Here is a 16,438-nt window from a genome sequence, read left to right on the forward strand (position 1 = left end):
ACTTTCATTTCCTGCTATAGAGTGGTATTCTGCTGGGGGATCTTTTCTGTTGCTCTCAGTGAGCATATTTTGCCTTAATGTTGCATCTGTCTTGTGCAATGGATTCATGATGCTCTTACGGGACACTAGCCATGTAGCCAAGAGCTTCAGGCGTACAGAGGCTGTTTTGTTCTCTTCTGTAGCTAGGGAAATGGTGCCAAGCGTTTGTGTGTGTTGGGGGATCCCCCTTCTTTGGAGACTATGGGCCATGCCTAAACTTCAGTTTGCATAGCAGAGGCCTCCTGAGCTCCACGCCGTTGCCAGGAGCTATTGGACATATCAGAATTACTGACCCCTTTGTTCCGATAGTATACAGATCACATGTTTTTGTAGCACTTGGGAGAGGAGACAAGAGGAAGCAGGTCCATTAAGTATCCTGGGTGCTTTGCTCCTGGGTGTTTTGCTTGCCAGGAATCCCCAGGATTTGGGGGAGGTGAGTGAGTGAGTGGGGATGGTGAAGGCCTTGGCTTTCCCCCCAGCCAGAACTTGTCAGGTGGGTTCCGGCACCTCTCAGGTGGATGTCATTGCCATTCTAAGATATCATTGATGGAGGCCTTGCTTCAGAGCAACATTCAACCGCACACTCTGACTTACCTGCAGGGCTAGCAAGCAAGAGTCTCAGTGAGTCCTTTTGTACCACTTTTACCACATCCTCCATTCACTTTTAAGCGTGGGCAGGTTAACCGCCTTCAGTCCTTTCTGCCCTGCTGCAAATCGTTTAATTCTACACTTAGAAGGTCCTAGAGATAAGGAGCTTTCCAGGGTTTCTTTCTAGGTTCTTGAGCTTGCCATTAACCTGCTCCAACCTGCTCTGGCTCTGTGTCAAAATGTATTTACTCTTCGAGGATTATGGCACAGATGAGGTTGACACACTATGGAAAGGCAGGAATTGGTTCCTCCCTGCAGCGCTCTAGGTGGCTGCCGTACAGAACCTTAATTTTGTCTCGTCTGTAGTTTGACCTTGTTCTGTTGGATTTAGGCTTTCAGTGGCTGATATTTTAAATTAGCCTTGGAAACTGTTCTGAATCGCCTTTTAATAAAATGCCTGTGTCTTCTCCAGGGCTGGATGAATGAGATCCATAACTACGATCCAGAGACATACCACGCTACACTGACTCACTCTGTCTTCGTGAGACTTGAAGGAAGCACCTTGAGACTTTCGAACCCCAACAAAAATATTTCCAGAAGGGCTATTTACAATGAAGCCAAGCCGGAAGTCACATACATTAGCCAGAAAATTTTTGATCTTACAGAAAGCAAGGTGAGCTCCAATGAAAGTCTATGGGTAGGAAACAGCGGGGTAGGAAAACTCGTAGCATGATGTCATGTGTTTAATATTTATGTGTGTTGGTGTGAGAGCTATGTATATTGGTAAAGGTGTGTGTGTTGAGAACATAGAGATTCTGTCTTCAGTGTTATCCCCGTGTCTGCCTAAATATCTAATTTCCCCCTTTCTAAATACCAATGCTGAATTTTCACAATGTTGCTGCCTCCATCTTCAAAGACAGCAAGGGGAACTAGGGAAAACTGGGTGCCTTGCCTTGTATGCGTATCAGTGCTTTCTTCTACCACAAAACCACCATTGGCTACATCCCTTTGGAATCAGCTGTGGAGTTTTCTTGAGAATTATTACACAATAATGGGATCAATAGACCAAAGTAATCAGCTAAAAATGGGTTATTTGGTGATGGTGCCTAAGTATACTGACATACGGTAATGTAACTGATATTTTTAGGGGTCCATGCAGACATGCCATTGCCTATGTCGTTCAGTTGAATTTACCATGTAGGGCCTTGAATATGTTGAGACTCACATTGTCTACTTGTGTTAAAGTAGCAGAGGGACTGATGGGCCAAGCCTTCCCAGGCTCCTCTGGGCCAAGCCTTCCCAGGCTTTCTGTGAACTCTAGGAAAGAATCCTAGAGCTCAGGAAGACCAAATGGGAAATGAGGGTCCCTGTCCACCATTGTTTGCAATTGATTACGTATTCAATGAATGCCTACTGTTCTGAATTTCCCTGCCCGGTGTGGTGGGCCAATGAAATGAATTCACAACTTGTTTTCCAGATTCACCTGGTACCCAAAAGTTTGGCCCGGAAAAGAATCTGGAACAAAAAATATCCTATTTGCATTGAGCTTGGGAGACAAGATGACTTCATGGCTAAAGCCCAGGCTGACAAAGAGACCTCGGAAGAGAAGCCCACCGTAGAAAAAGTGGAAGCGAGCAGTGAAGAACCCAAGAGGCAACCTCAGGATGGATCAAAGTCCATTACTCAGAAGGACCAAGTGCTTTATCTCTTTGGGAGGACTGGTAGGGAGAAGGAGGAATGGTTTCGGAGGTTCCTCCTGGCTTCCAAATTGAAATCTGAAGGGAAAAAGCCAATTGCTGTGTGTGGACAAAAGCCTGGTAGGACCCTGTTCTCTCATATTATTAAGATTCTTCTTGTAGCGAGCTCAAAATACCAGCTTATAAAAGATTCATTGGAAGTGGCATATATTCCAGAAGGAACATTTGGGCATTCAGTGTGTTAAACAGAACATGTCTAGACTGCAGTCTGGGGGCAATTTAACTCCTCCCAGAGTCGTGCATTTAGTAATCCATTTTTAACTATCTGCATTTTAATATCCTACCATATGTACTTTGCTGCACGGAGTCAAAATGAGCCTTTTGAGTGGAAATAGAGCTTAGGGTATCTGCTAGCACGTTCACTGCTATTAAAAAAAAATCTTTCCTAAAGGAAAAATATAAAGTAGTGTCTGACCGTCAGCAAATTTGTGTGAACTTTGTAGGGCAAATGAATTTGCCCTTCTATCGGCTCGACAATTTCTCTTTAAAAGGTTGGGTTTTCTCTTTAAAAGGGCCTTGTAAAATGTTTGGACGTTCTGTTTTCAAGTGTCTTGGGGGTGTGTGTGTTTGTAGGTATACTCTTCTAGAGCGCTTCTGACCTTATTTTATTTAATTGGTGTCATTTTGTAAAACACGCTGCTGTTTCTTTAGAATGATCAGGTGTGTATCAGTCACTATTCAGAGAAAAATATTTAGGAAAAATGTTGAGGCCATAACACAGACTGAAGCTTGCATGAATCTAAATGTTCTAAAGTTACATTAGCAAGAAACATCAGACACACTGCTTAAGATGTGTAATTTTAAAATCGAATGCGGCAAGCAGACATTAATTTTTAATCAGGCCTTTTTTTATTTCACCCTTCCTCTCCCATCACAAATCTTTCTTCCCTCTTTTAAAATATTTGCAGAACAAAATGTTGGCAGCTTACAGCGTGCCTAAGTTAGCTCTGATGTCATTTAGCAATATAGATGTAGAATCTAGAAATTTGGCCATAATTTGAACCTTAGAGTGCATAATGCATCAATAAAATAAAATAGGAACCAAGGGAAGTTTAGGCAGTTCTGCTAAGCATTAGGTGATGTCAATTCACCAAATGCAGGACAAAATCCTTCCCCTGGGTTAGCACATTCCCTGCCATTGTTCAAAATCAACATTTCTATTACCTGTGATGGGTAGTCCTTGCCTGTTTTATGAAATTAATCTATATATATATATATATAAATGTAAAAATCTTGAAATTGACGGCCGCTATGTTCTCCGTAACTGCTTGACCGATCGTCCTGAAATTTTGACACAGCGATCCAGGCCACTCCCCGAGGGTTGTAGGGGACATGAAAAACCTCAAATCACACACCTCGGCAGGATTTGACCCGCTTTTCCACCAAGTCAAACAGCGCCCTCAAGTGGAATTCCTCCCACAGTACACCCCCTCCCTTCCTGAGAAATCTAAGCCACACCCACAAACCAAATGACATCATCATCAACCAAGCAACTTAAACCACACAGGCGGCCATTAGGGATGAAACCTGCCCTCTCCACAATATCTCACCTCGGCTTTGCAGACTAGGCCGCTTTCCAGACTAGGCCAAGTGGAGGTAAGGGGGAGGGGCAATAGAGGGCAGGGATACGTAATGGGTCAGAACAGGGGGGGGACACAGGGATGAAACCTGCCCTCTCCACAGTGTCTCGCCTCGACTCAGGGGGACTCTGAGGCTCAGGGGGATCTGAAGCGGGGCTATTACCCTCCATTTCACAGACTAACGCACAGCAACGCGTGCAGGGCCAGCTAGTACAAATATACAAATTCAATTCATGCAGATTTGTCAGGTTTGCATAACCTGCTGAATTTACAGAATTTTTATTTAGAGGCATTTTATCTGCTCCTTCTATTGATTTGAAATTAACAGTGCAATCCTATACCCTCTTGCTTCCAACATGAATGATGGAGCAGGTTAGGACTGGGTATAGTTGCCTTTCCACCAGCCTCTGCCACCATAGAAGAATCCTGACAGCTGGGATGGGCTTTGCTTTGGCAGAAGTCCAAGCTACAGCCATGCGAGCAGAGAGAGCGCTATTGCTAGGGGGTTTTCTTGCATGTGGTGGTAGATCTGTTCCTCTGCTCTGCTTGGCCCAAATCAGGATTTCTTTGGTAATTACTCTGTTTGCAGTGTCATTCAGAGTTTTTTCCTTTTCTCATAGCCTATGAAGGCGTATCCACACTGCTGTCTCTATCAAGGGGCTTTTCCTTTCTTATAGCTTCACTCACGCAGGTGTATTAAGCAGAGGAGGAGAACTTTTGCTAAAAATCCATGGGGATAGGTATAGCTTTCTGCTCATTATATAAACCTGACGGGAACCTTTTTCCCATTGTATGGTTAAGTTCTTTAGCATCAGTGCTATTTTTCTAGAAAAAGAGGTGCCGGAACTCACCATGAACACCTCCCTTGTTCTCTTATAATGGCATTGGCGCCCACCTGAGTTTCGGAAAGTTCCGCCTGAAAAAAAAGCCCTGCTTACACAGCATACACTTAAATGTATGTTATCCCCCCCCCCCCGGGCCAAGAATCCTGGGAACTGTAGTTTGTCCCGCACAGAGCTACAGTTCCTAGTATGTTTAACAAACTACAGTTCCCAGTGTTCTTTGGGGGAAGAGACATGCTTTAAATGTTTGGTGTGTATGCAGCCAAAATTGGGTGGACTGTAAGCAGCCATGTTGCAGCTGCAGCTTGACTACCTTTCCCCTGGAAATTCCTCTATTTATGTCTTCCTTCCTTGTGGTTCCCTTCCACATGGCAGTTGCTTCCTGCAATTGCTGTAACCCACCTTGCTGATTTTAAGATAATATGCATGAAAGCTTCTGGAAAAGACTTGCAAGTAACCCCTTTGCTTGACGTTTGCCTTGGAGCACCGTCTGGCACAGCAGTGTGAAAATTCAAAAAATGTTTCACTGACGACTTAATATGAGGAGATGAAGTGAGAGGGGGGTGTCTGCAAACTGCGCCCATGGTTAAATGAAAGCCCATTTTTAATGTACAGAAATTTGGCAGATATTTTTATTGCATCCACTTTCAAAACCAAAAACCAAAAAAACCCCATGCTTTTCATCCTGCTCTTCTAAGACTTGCCTTGCAGCCATCGCCTCTCACTAGAATCTTAGCATCTTAAACTCCTGACTTTCATGGTCTTTGAGTTTCTTATTTGATTACTTATTAATGACGGAGGCCTTTTCCCTTCCCGGCCTTTAGGATTCTTGCCAGCACACAGTCGATCCGACAGCCAGTCTGGAGCTCTGACCCGCAGCCGCAGCAGCAGCAAAGGGAGCATCGATGAAATTCTCTCCCAGCCAAAGCAGAAGGAACTGGCGGCCAGCGTGAGACAAAAAATGCTTCTGGATTACAACGTGTATATGGCCAGGTGCATTCCACAAGAACAGACGAGCCCTGTAGCCAGCCCAGTCCAGAGTGCCGACAGCAGCCCTACAGCTGTGAAGAAGGTGAGGTGTACAAGGATTAACTGATCTGCACTGAAATATTATGGTCACCCTTCAACTTCTGTTGTTTCCAAGAGGTTTCTCTGCATGCTGGTGTTGGGCAGGGTGAGCTTGGCAAGGGCTCAACCCACGTTTAGCGCCATCAGTTTCTGTCTAGTTTGAATCATGCTGTGCCTTTCCCTAGTGTCTCTGTAGTGCTGCAGCACCCTTGCCCAGTGGCGGAGGAAGAGGAGTGCGGGGGGGGGGAGCGCACTGCCCCTGGCAGCGTGATCTCGATAGGGTGCCTGTCACGCCCCCTCCTGCTCTCTGCCCCCCAGTGCCGGACCATGAAGCTCCGCCACTGCCCTTGCCCATGATGTCTACACCAGTCCTGTTTCTTCCAGAAAAAGAGGTGCCGGAACTCACCATGAACGCCTCCCTTGTTCTCTTATACAGTGGTACCTCGGGTTACAAACACCTCGGGTTAAAAACTCTTCGGGTTACAGACTCTGCTAACCCGGAAGTAGTATCGTGGGTTAAGAACTTTACCTCAGGATGAGAACAGAAATCACACGGCGGCGGGGGTAAACCCCATTAGCTAAAGTGGTACCTCAGGTTAAGAACGGACCTCCGGAATGAATTAAGTTCGTAACCAGAGGTACCACTGTAATGGCAATGGTGTCCACCTGAGAGGTGCTAGAACAGAGTGTCAGCTGGAAAAAAAAGCCATACAGCTTCATGTATGTGGCCAGCCATAGCTTTAAACATCAAGGAGATAAAGAATTACACAACTTTCGGAAGACACCTGAAGGCAGCCCTGTTTTGGGAAGTTTTTAATGTTAGATGTCTTATGTTTTTATATGTGCAGGAAGCTGCCCAGAGTGGCTGGAGAAACCCAGCCAGATGGGTGGGGCATAAAATAATAATAATAATAATAATAATAATAATAATAATAATAATAATAATAATAATACATGCCCCCACTAACAATCTACTACTATTATCTGTGTGACTTCAGCCATTCCTCAGGAAGTGTGAGTTGCTTGTGCTTCCTTTCTTTCCCCAGTAATGCGCCACACCCTACATTTTCTCCACCATTAGATGTGTGCTCCCTGCGGTTACCAAAGAAGCATGAGAAAGAAGTGCTGTTAGTACTAAGACGGGAGAAAAGGGATTCTGCTCCCCACATCACGCCTAAGTCTTCTTAGGACAGTCTTGTACAGACAGGGTTACTAGTATTTTGTAGACTAGTTCTATTAGCATCTTGGGTTATTGTGCAATTCTGCTGTGTTTGACTAGAGGGGATGGGGGAACAAAAGGAATGTTTGCACAATATAAGAGGCACAGCTTCTCTCCACCCCCTTATTTTCTGTCTCCAGCCTGGTTTCAGGCTACCTTCTTAGTGTTGGCTTTCTTCAAAAAGAAAATAAACTCTGTTGGCACCAGCTCTTCAGCGTTGCTAAAATGACCCCTTGTTTTCAAAGGATTGTCCACATTGGGAAATGCCTTTGAATTATGCCTGTGGAATAAGCTTAACTCGTCGTCGGGAGAGGTTATTGTTAGCCCGTGAAGCCTGCTGTGTAGCTAGCAGCCCAGGGTCAGTGTGGTACATTTTCGATAGCAATGCCAGAGTTGCTGAAAGTAGGGAAATTCTCTCTCTCTCTCTCTTACCAGTTGCCATCCGATGCCCATTGTGAAGACGAGAAGCAGGAAGCATGGGTGAACGCCTTGCTGGGAAGAATATTTTGGGATTTCTTGGGAGAAAAGTACTGGTCTGACATGGTGTCCAAGAAGATACAAATGAAGCTCAGCAAAATAAAGGTATGGGCTTTCCCCCCAAGACTTGGCTCTCTTTATTCTAGAATACGGAACGTACTGTGTGGCTCCAGGCTAGCTCAGTAACAAGGGCTACATCCACAGCCCTGCTGCATTCAGATGATTCAACCTCACCCCATCTTGGGAAGTCCCGGGTGGGGGGGCGTTCTGCTGGTGAATCCATTGGAGATCCTGTCATTGTCATGGCATACTGTCCCACTGGCAGTAGGCAGTGGGAAGCTGAGGTAGGCCTGCAGGGCCGCGAAGAGGAACATCTCTGCCTAATCTGGCCCCATCCCCACCCTAGTCTGGTTCAAAGCGGGGCTTGGATTGTTCAGTCTGTATGTTGATTCCCCTCCCACAAATTGAATTTTTTTTCTCGACCCCTGCACTTACTCGCTCCTGCCACTTCTTTTTCCTGGCGTTGCACACAAGAGACACATGTTTTCAGTACCCACCCAATTCCCGTGGCTTTGATCTGTTTTTAATTGTGAACTGTTAAATGGTATTAATCTGCCCTGGGACTGGCCGGTGAGGGGCGACTTAACAATGTCGCTCTTTACAATGAAGGATAAAGCAAGGCTTGCCAGCTTTTCTGACCCTTTTGGGAAGTGTAAAACCCTCAGAAATCTGTCTCCAGAAGGGCTTTGCTTCAGTCTTCCTGTCTGTTCCCGAGGGCAAACAAGAGACCAAAGTATTCAGTTCTTTTAACTGATAGTGCAAATAGCATTGTAATAACATTTTATTCCCCTCCGTTATCTTGCAAAGAGCAATAACCTATGTCGGTTATAATGCCTTTTATGGAACCTAAACACAAATGACTACTAAGCCTAGATCCAGCCCAAGGTCTTTGAAACATCACCTTTTGAATATATATATATGGTGGAATTTCAGTATTGTATAGGTTACTACTTAAACAACAACAACGACAGAATCCCCATAGTGATTATCCTGAGTTTGCATTCTTAAGAATGTAAGCAAGAAGTGAATTCCTATAAGGGATAAAAGTCTATCTAGTGAAGCGTTCTATACAGGCAGTGTGTGGCTACCAGAAATAATATGATTAATATTAAAATTTATATTCTGTTGTTCCACACAATGGTGCCCAATGTGGCCCCCGGCACCAGTCTTCAGCCTACCCCTGCTTTTAAGAAACCTTCTCCATATCTTCCCAATACTTCAGCTCCAGTTACACTTAACAAGGAAGTCAGATTAGTAAACCCTATTGAACACAATAGGACTTAATTTCTGGATACGGCATGTACTTTAATGCTTTAAAGAGACTCTCTTTTTCATTTATTCAGTTGCCGTATTTCATGAATGAACTAACACTAACTGAACTGGACATGGGAATTGCCATGCCGAAAATCCTTCAAGCCTGCAAACCTGCCATTGATTATAAAGGTAACCTATCAGATTTTTAACCTTGTAGATTGTTTTGATAGCACAACTATCCTATGATGTTCCCACCAAACAATTGATGGGGTGCAGAGGGATTGCAGAGGGATAGCCATGCTAGTAAATGCTACTTTACTTTCTGTTTTTTATGTAATAACATTTGTATGGCAATTCGTTTTACTTGTTTTTATAGCCTTTTTACCATTTATCATTGAATGGAAAGATTTGTGCTTTTGAATCTTAAAGTTTATACACACATACATTCAGAATGGGGAATTCTTCCCAGAAAAGATGATTCTTAACGGTTCTGGAGAAATAAGTTCCAAGATCACAGAAATGTAGAGTTGGAAGGGCCCACGAGGATCATGTAGTCCAGGCACCCCCCAAACTGCGGCCCTCCAGATGTTTTGGCCTACAACTCCCATAATCCCTAGCTAACAGGACCAGTGGTCAGGGATGATGGGAATTGTAGTCCAAAACATCTGGAGGGCCGAAGTTTGGGGATGCCTGATGTAGTCCAATCCCCTGCAGTTCAGGAATCTTTCAAGAAAAAACAGTGGTGCCTCTAGTTACGAACTTAATTTGTTCCGTTCTTAACCTGAAACTGTTCTTAGCTAGAGGCATGCTTTCGCTAATGGGGCCTCTTGCTGCCGCTGTGCCGCCGGCGCATGATTTCCGTTCTCATCCTGGGGCAAAGTTCTCAACTCAGGTACCGTAACTCTTCCAGGTTAGCGGAGTTTGTAACCTGAAGCGTTTGTAACCTGAGGCATTTGTAACTCGAGGTACCACTGTAAACAACTATCTGACTTTTAGAAGACATCTGATGGCAGCCCTGTATTGGGAATTTTTTTATGTCTGATGTTTTACCATTTTTGATGTGCTGTAAGCCACCCAAATGCGACGCGGGTGGTGCTGTGGTCTAAACCACTGAGCCACTTGGGCTTGCCGATCGGAAGGTCAGCGGTTCGAATCTTCGCAACGGGGTTAGCTCTCGTTGCTCAGTCCCAGCTCCTGCCAACCTAGCAGTTCGAAAGCATGCCAAAAGTGCAAGTAGATCAATAGGTACCGCTCCGGCAGGAGGGTAGACGGTGTTTCCGTGTGCTGCTCTGGTTTCGCCAGAAGCGGCTTAGTCATGCTGGCCACATGACCCAGAAAAATTGTCTGCGGACAAACGCCGGCTCCCTCGGCCAGTAAAGTGAGATGAGCGCGGCAACCCCAGAGTCGTTCGCGAGTGCACTTAACTGTCAGGGGTCTTTTACCTTTACCTTTAAGCTGCCCAGAGTGGCTGGGGAAACCCAGCAAGATGGGCAGGGTATAAATAATAAAGTTGCTATTACTGTTATTATTTCACCCATGACCCTGAGTTTAAGAATCTCGTGCTCTTCCAGCTGAACATGACCCTTGCAGGGAAGGCCTGTAGATGAAGATGATATCATAGGAGTCTGCTTGGAATGATTTCAATCTCTTTTTGTTAGCAATGAAGTGGAACGCTAACAATAATACGTATTTAACTTCTAGATAGTATGTCTTTGCCTGAATTTTAGTGCTTAAAGAAATGTGTTTGTTTTGTCTTGTGTGCTCTCTAGTTATGTATGCTAAAACCTTTCCAAATCAAGAAAAAAGCTAAACAAAATAAAATGTAATCGGACCCAATAGTATAGGACAAAACAAACAAAAACCATGTCTAAAGTATGGAAAGCAGTGGCACTGTCATGCTTTAGCTCTCAGACAGTTGTCTGTCACCTGCCAGTGATTTCTAAGGTTGCATTTTTGTAAAAGAATATAACATGCGGGGGTGGGGCTATGTTGCACAGCACATCTGGGTTTTTTTTTTATCCCCTCTGGTGTTTCTGATATTTGAAAACTTTGGATTTGTGCTTTGCAGAGGGAAATATCCTTAGTATCCGCTGAATTGGTTGATTCATTATATTGTTGTTTTTAAAAAGAATTGTTGGTATTTGGAGCATGCTGACTCACTGATTACATAAGTGGGAGCTTAAGGCTACAGATACATGTGGAATCTGACTGTTTCTGGTGCCCTTTCATTTCACCAGTTGAAACCAAAGGGGAAAGTTCTGTCCATTTGCGGGAAGATAAATGGGAATTATTCATACTCTCCTATTTCAAATTCCAAGCTTTTTATAAGTAATTAGTAAGACTGGCTGTTCGGAAAGCCACTTCCTCTTCCCATGCTGCTCTTTTCAGACTGCTAAGTTTCTACATCTGAAATAACAGGCATGAACACACAATGACAAAGAAAACGTAGCTTATTGTTTTCATGGGCTCTTAAATGTTCCCACACTGTTTTTGCAAGATGCTGTTTGCTGGGGCTTATTGGAAGAAAATTGGGTTTTTCAAAGACAAACCTCATTTTTCCATGCAGGGGAAATACTGTATTGTGCTTATGATTCAGTGTGTTCATTGTTAAGATTAAACTGGTTTTTGCATTGGGAATAAACTGTTCCATCTTGCAGAGGAATTCTCTGACTCCTCTTGAACTGCTTAGGTCACGGGTGTCAAACACAAGGCCCGGGGGCCTAATCCGGCCCGCCAGACCTCGTCATGTGGCCCGCGTAGCCGCCGCCGACACTAACCACTGACAGTAGTTCTGGAGCCTGCGATTGGCCGAGGGTCAAAACCGGGGGCGGGGCTGCAGGCGGAGGCCGGGGCGCTGGAGCTGCGCTGACGGCCTTGGCCAGGGAATTTCAATTTCGAATGAGGCTGAGGGAGGTGGTGGCACAGCGGCCAGACGGGGAAGTGAGATGCAGGAGGAGGAGAAGGAAGCCCGCCGAGGAGGTAGGAAAGCCCTACAGGCGCCGCCGGCAAAGTTGGTGCCGGGACGGAGCAGCGCTGGATTTTTTTTGGCGGGCTTTGCTGTTGTCTCCGAGAGCGAGTGAGGCGGCACTGGGGAGCCGCCACCCGCCGCTTCCCTTCCTCTCCTTGGCTGCATCCGGGAGGTGGGGCGAGCGAGCGGGCGAAAGGGACGCGGAGTGAGCCTGAGGGGGAAGTAGGCGAAGCGCAACAGCCGCTCTCTTGATTCCCTCTTCCCCTGTTTTCTCCTCATAGACACTCGGGAGGGTGCCTGGCTTTTGCTCTGCCCCCCACCCCCGAGCCGCCCTTTGGCTTCTCAGTTCCGGCGGAGCTGCTCCCCGGGGGGCGGCCGGGAGGGAGGCGGCGACGACGGCACAGGTTCCTGCTCTTCCCGCTCTGCCGCCGCCTCCTCTCAGCCCCTCGTGATGTAGGGCTCCAGATGGAGTCGCCTCGCGGTTTGAGTAGGTGGGAGGGGAATTTTTTGGGGGGGGGGAGGTTTTCAAGCCTTCTCTGCCTGCAGTCCCGGTAGGGAGAGGTGGCGGCGAAGACAACAACAGCGCGGGTGGGGGGAAGAGCAGCTCTGAGGCGAAGATGCACGTCCGCTGGGGCTGCCAACGCCTTCCTCCTCAGGAAATCCGCTGCCCTCCCTCAGCGCGAGGGGAAGGGACTCTGGCGCTGAGGAGGGAGGATGCAAAAGCAAAGCAGGGAGTTGGCGCTGCACCACATGTTCCTGCCCCTCTCCAAAGCATGGGGTGGGTTGCAGCGTGTGGCATCCTGCCTAGCGGGGTTTGGGTGTGCGCAGGGCGGGAGAGGGAAGCCCTCTTTCCATCTGCAGATTTTTAATCCCAGCAGTGGCTTTCTCCTTCCTGCCGAAGGTTTAGTTGAGCCCCCCCCCCTGGAAGCCGTCGATCCCCACCTTTTGTTCAAATTTCCCTCGTTTACATCCCCTCCCACACACGCGCCACGATGCAGGAATGTGATCCGTGTGGGAGCGGGAATGAGCTTACGTTATTACAAAAAACAGTAATAATTGAATGCAGTGACAATAATTTATGATAATAAAGAGTGGACACATAGTCCTACAGACACAACCGGCCCTTTGAGGGTGACCAAACTGCTGATGCGGCCCCCGATGAATTTGAGTTTGACACCCCTGGCTTAGGTGATTACCTAGAGTTGGCATTGCAGAATATGCCTGTCACTGCCTATCAAGTCCTTTGAAGAAGTGGAATGTTGAAAAATCTTTAAGAAACTTAATTTCAAATATAATGTGCCGAAGGAAAATACTTTGATTCTTAGAAATTCTGAGTGGATGCTAAATCTCTTTCAGCCTGTTCATCCGTGCCCCCTTAAATGTTTGTTCTATTTTTTTCGTGTTTATTGATTATTTAGAAAGCTTGTTTCAGCAAATGAAAGAGATGCCTCCTTCTCCTGAATTGCAGGAGGTAGGCTGCTATTCCTTGATAGGCCGCTACTTGTTAGAGAGCTTATTGTCTCTTCTTAGGTATTCAATTTAGACGGAAAAGGAGAAGACATTTGCCCAACTTGCAGAAGTCTCTGCAGGATAATTTTAAACTGTAAAATTGCAGCATACTGAAGATTAAAGATGCTATGGTGATCTGGCAAGTTTGATTTCTAGCACTTGTTTTGCAGTTCTTCTGATGTTGCTGATGATTCTGAACTCGTCTGCTGTCTTTATCCAAACAGAGACAGTGTGATGTAGTGGTTAGAACAGCTTGATGTCCTCCCTATGTGACTGAACCAACAACTCCCACCATCCCTGACCATCAGCAATGCTGGCTGGGACTAATGGGAGCATAGCCTATAGGTTAGCGTGAAAGGCATAGACTAGAAAGACATGGGTTCATATCCCACACTAATCCCTTGTTCAGCCTACCACTAAGGGTTTTTGTGGTGATAAAAAGGACACGGGATGATGTTCACCAGCCTGAGCTACTTGGAGCAGGTTTAGATTTGAAACAAATTGAGTGGGAAAATAATTACTTTTGGCTGGGTGTGCAAAACATTGTGCCAGCTAGCACAACCTACTGAAATTGGAACAGTCTCTGCATTTGAATGTGGGTGCCATTGTGCAGACAGATCTGGACCTGAAATTCATGGAAAGCTATCCTCTTGCAGTCAGAGATGTGGATGCTTTTTAACCTTTGGCCTTCATCATCAGCTTGTATACTCTTCAAGGCCAAGAACACACTTCCTCCCACTTCATCGTAAACATCAACGTTGCATAAGCTCTGAGATGCTCCTCCTTTTCATCTTCCTTCATTAGCAAGGCAGGAACAAAGTTCCAAGCCTGTTAAACGGCCGTTTATCTCTCTGCCTCGCAGATGTTCTCTCAAACTTCCTCCTTTCATAATTGCGGGATGTTGCGCGGAGGAACAGAGCGCTTCACGTGCAAGCCGTTCGGCAGATCATTTCCCATTACTCATATGTCGCGAACAAACAAATGCCCACGTGAAGGGAATGGCAATTAAGACCATTGCCGATGCTTCCACGTTTTATGACCTGGATCCAAAGGTCGGTCAGTCGGTAGCTCTGCACATGCAGCTGGTCTTCAGAGTTTTCTGCTTCTGTCGCTGCCCCCTTCCCCATTGCACTTCCTGGCAAGCTGCTCCAAGCCCAGGGGGCCTTGATCAGAGCAGTCTCTCCAGTGGAGTGCAAGCAGCTGGAGCCGAGGGCACAAGTGGTAGCCGAGAGCTGGGTGCCTTTTTTATTCTTAGCCAGTATCTATAGAACTACTTTCAGTGGCAGTATTCTTAATTGTTTATTTCTGCAAAGGCAGTCCATATAAAGTCCAGTGGAATGTAGGTTGTCACTTCGGTTCACAGCACAATACAGCTGCAGATCACATGCCTTTGTGGGGTGTTCCTTCTTAATCAGCTGATGTGCAGAGATTGAGCTGCGCAGGTACACATATGAAGACCTCACAGGACCTTTTGTTAATCTTTAGGACAGGGACGGGGAACCCTTTTTCGGACTATGGCCTCCCCATCATCCTATGCCGTTGGTCATGCTGGCTGGGGCTGGCAGAAGTTGAGAGTGCGGCAACATCCGGAGGGCTGCTGGTTCCCCACCCCTGTTTTAGGAGTCCCCACCCCTAAATTATGCCTGTGCAACTTGCAGCACCGGTAGACTTTCCTAAGATGCTGAGGAAAGCTGGTTCCTCTTTACTGGGCCACCTTCTGTGTTGCAAGAGGGGAACTGCCTTCTCTTCCTGACCGAAGTTAGTCCAATTAAAAACACAGTTGTGGTTTGCTGAGACCAGCATGTTGAATACTTTTAAAACCCTTAACATTTCTAGATTCTGTGACTTGCAGAGTACTGCCCCTGTATCATGTTGGTAAGTTGCATTTGACTAGTTGCTTAAGCTTAAGTTGCTGCTTGACTAGTCGTGATAGTGTTGGCCTGCCATAAAGCTAGAGGTTTGAAAAAAGAGGCAGGGATCAATCTCTCTCTCTGTGTGGCAGCATTTTCCTGGATACCGTGTGGTAGTTTCAGTCATACCTAAAATGTTGCTTTCCCCCAACAATTCTAGGGCTTTGGATTGACTTGGAAATATCTTACAGTGGATCTTTTCTAATGACCCTGGAGACCAAAATGAATTTGACCAAACTTGGAAAGGAACCTCTAGGTGAAGCACTGAAAGTTGGAGAAATTGGCAAAGAAGGGTAAGGAATTTTTTCCTACTATTTTGGTGTGTTTTTTTAAGTACAGAAAGCTCTTCATAAAACTCTGTAATAGAAACTAGATAGTGTTTGAAAGAGCTGATAAGTCTGGAGTTATTTCTTTATACTGCATAACTGATTACAGTTTGGGGGAAGCTGTCGCACTATGCTAAAACTGATCTCAAAAGTAAGGGGGGATTAGTCAGTCAGTCTAGGAACCACCTGCAGACTGATGATCAGGTGGCTATGAATAACAACTTCAAAGTTAGCTGTAAAGGTAAAGGTACCCCTGACCATTAGGTCTAGTCGTGGACAACTCTGGGGTTGCGGCGCTCATCTTGCTCTACAGGCCGAGGAGCCCGGAGTTTGTCCTCAGACAGCTTCTGGGTCATGGGACCAGCATGACTAAGCCGCTTCTGGAGAAACCAGAGCAGCACACGGAAACGCCGTTTACCTTCCTGCTGGAGCGGTACCTATTAATCTACTTGCACTTTGGCGTGCTTTCGAACTGCTAGGTTGGGAGGAGCTGGGACCGAGCAATGGGAGCTCACCCCATCGCAGGGATTCGAACTGCCAACCTTCTGATCAGCAAGCCCTAGGCTCTGTGGTTTAGACCACAGCACCACCCGTGTCCCCGGTCCACCCACGTAATAGCAATGTACTGGACAGAGATTATTCTGGAAATAGATTTTTTCTTTAATTTCTAGCTTCTCTATCCCAAGCAGGGCCGGGTTTAGGTTTGATGAGGCCCTAAGCTACTGAAGGTAATGGGGCCTTTTATATGTCCAGCTGTCCTTTGTCAACAACAAATTGTCACTGTTTTTTGTGTTGAATACTGTATATACTATATGGTAATTTATGGACCTAATAGGTCTCT

The 16,438-nt window shown here is 46.0% G+C and overlaps 1 protein-coding gene across 3 annotated transcripts in view; it reads left to right on the forward strand.

The window, feature by feature from the left end:
* Positions 1-16,438, forward strand: part of TEX2 (testis expressed 2) — an 87,773-nt gene that overhangs the window by 55,933 nt on the left and 15,402 nt on the right. For all 3 annotated transcript variants that reach the window (XM_035103963.2, XM_035103966.2, XM_035103964.2), the window contains exons 3-8: positions 1,100-1,300; positions 2,105-2,444; positions 5,631-5,878; positions 7,529-7,675; positions 8,974-9,073; positions 15,432-15,564. In XM_035103963.2, the coding sequence (XP_034959854.2) occupies positions 1,100-1,300; positions 2,105-2,444; positions 5,631-5,878; positions 7,529-7,675; positions 8,974-9,073; positions 15,432-15,564 (1,169 nt within the window). The remainder of the gene's footprint in view (positions 1-1,099; positions 1,301-2,104; positions 2,445-5,630; positions 5,879-7,528; positions 7,676-8,973; positions 9,074-15,431; positions 15,565-16,438) is intronic.

This window comes from Zootoca vivipara, chromosome 2 (assembly GCF_963506605.1).
Source record: "Zootoca vivipara chromosome 2, rZooViv1.1, whole genome shotgun sequence".
NCBI classification, from domain to species: Eukaryota; Metazoa; Chordata; class Lepidosauria; order Squamata; family Lacertidae; genus Zootoca; species Zootoca vivipara.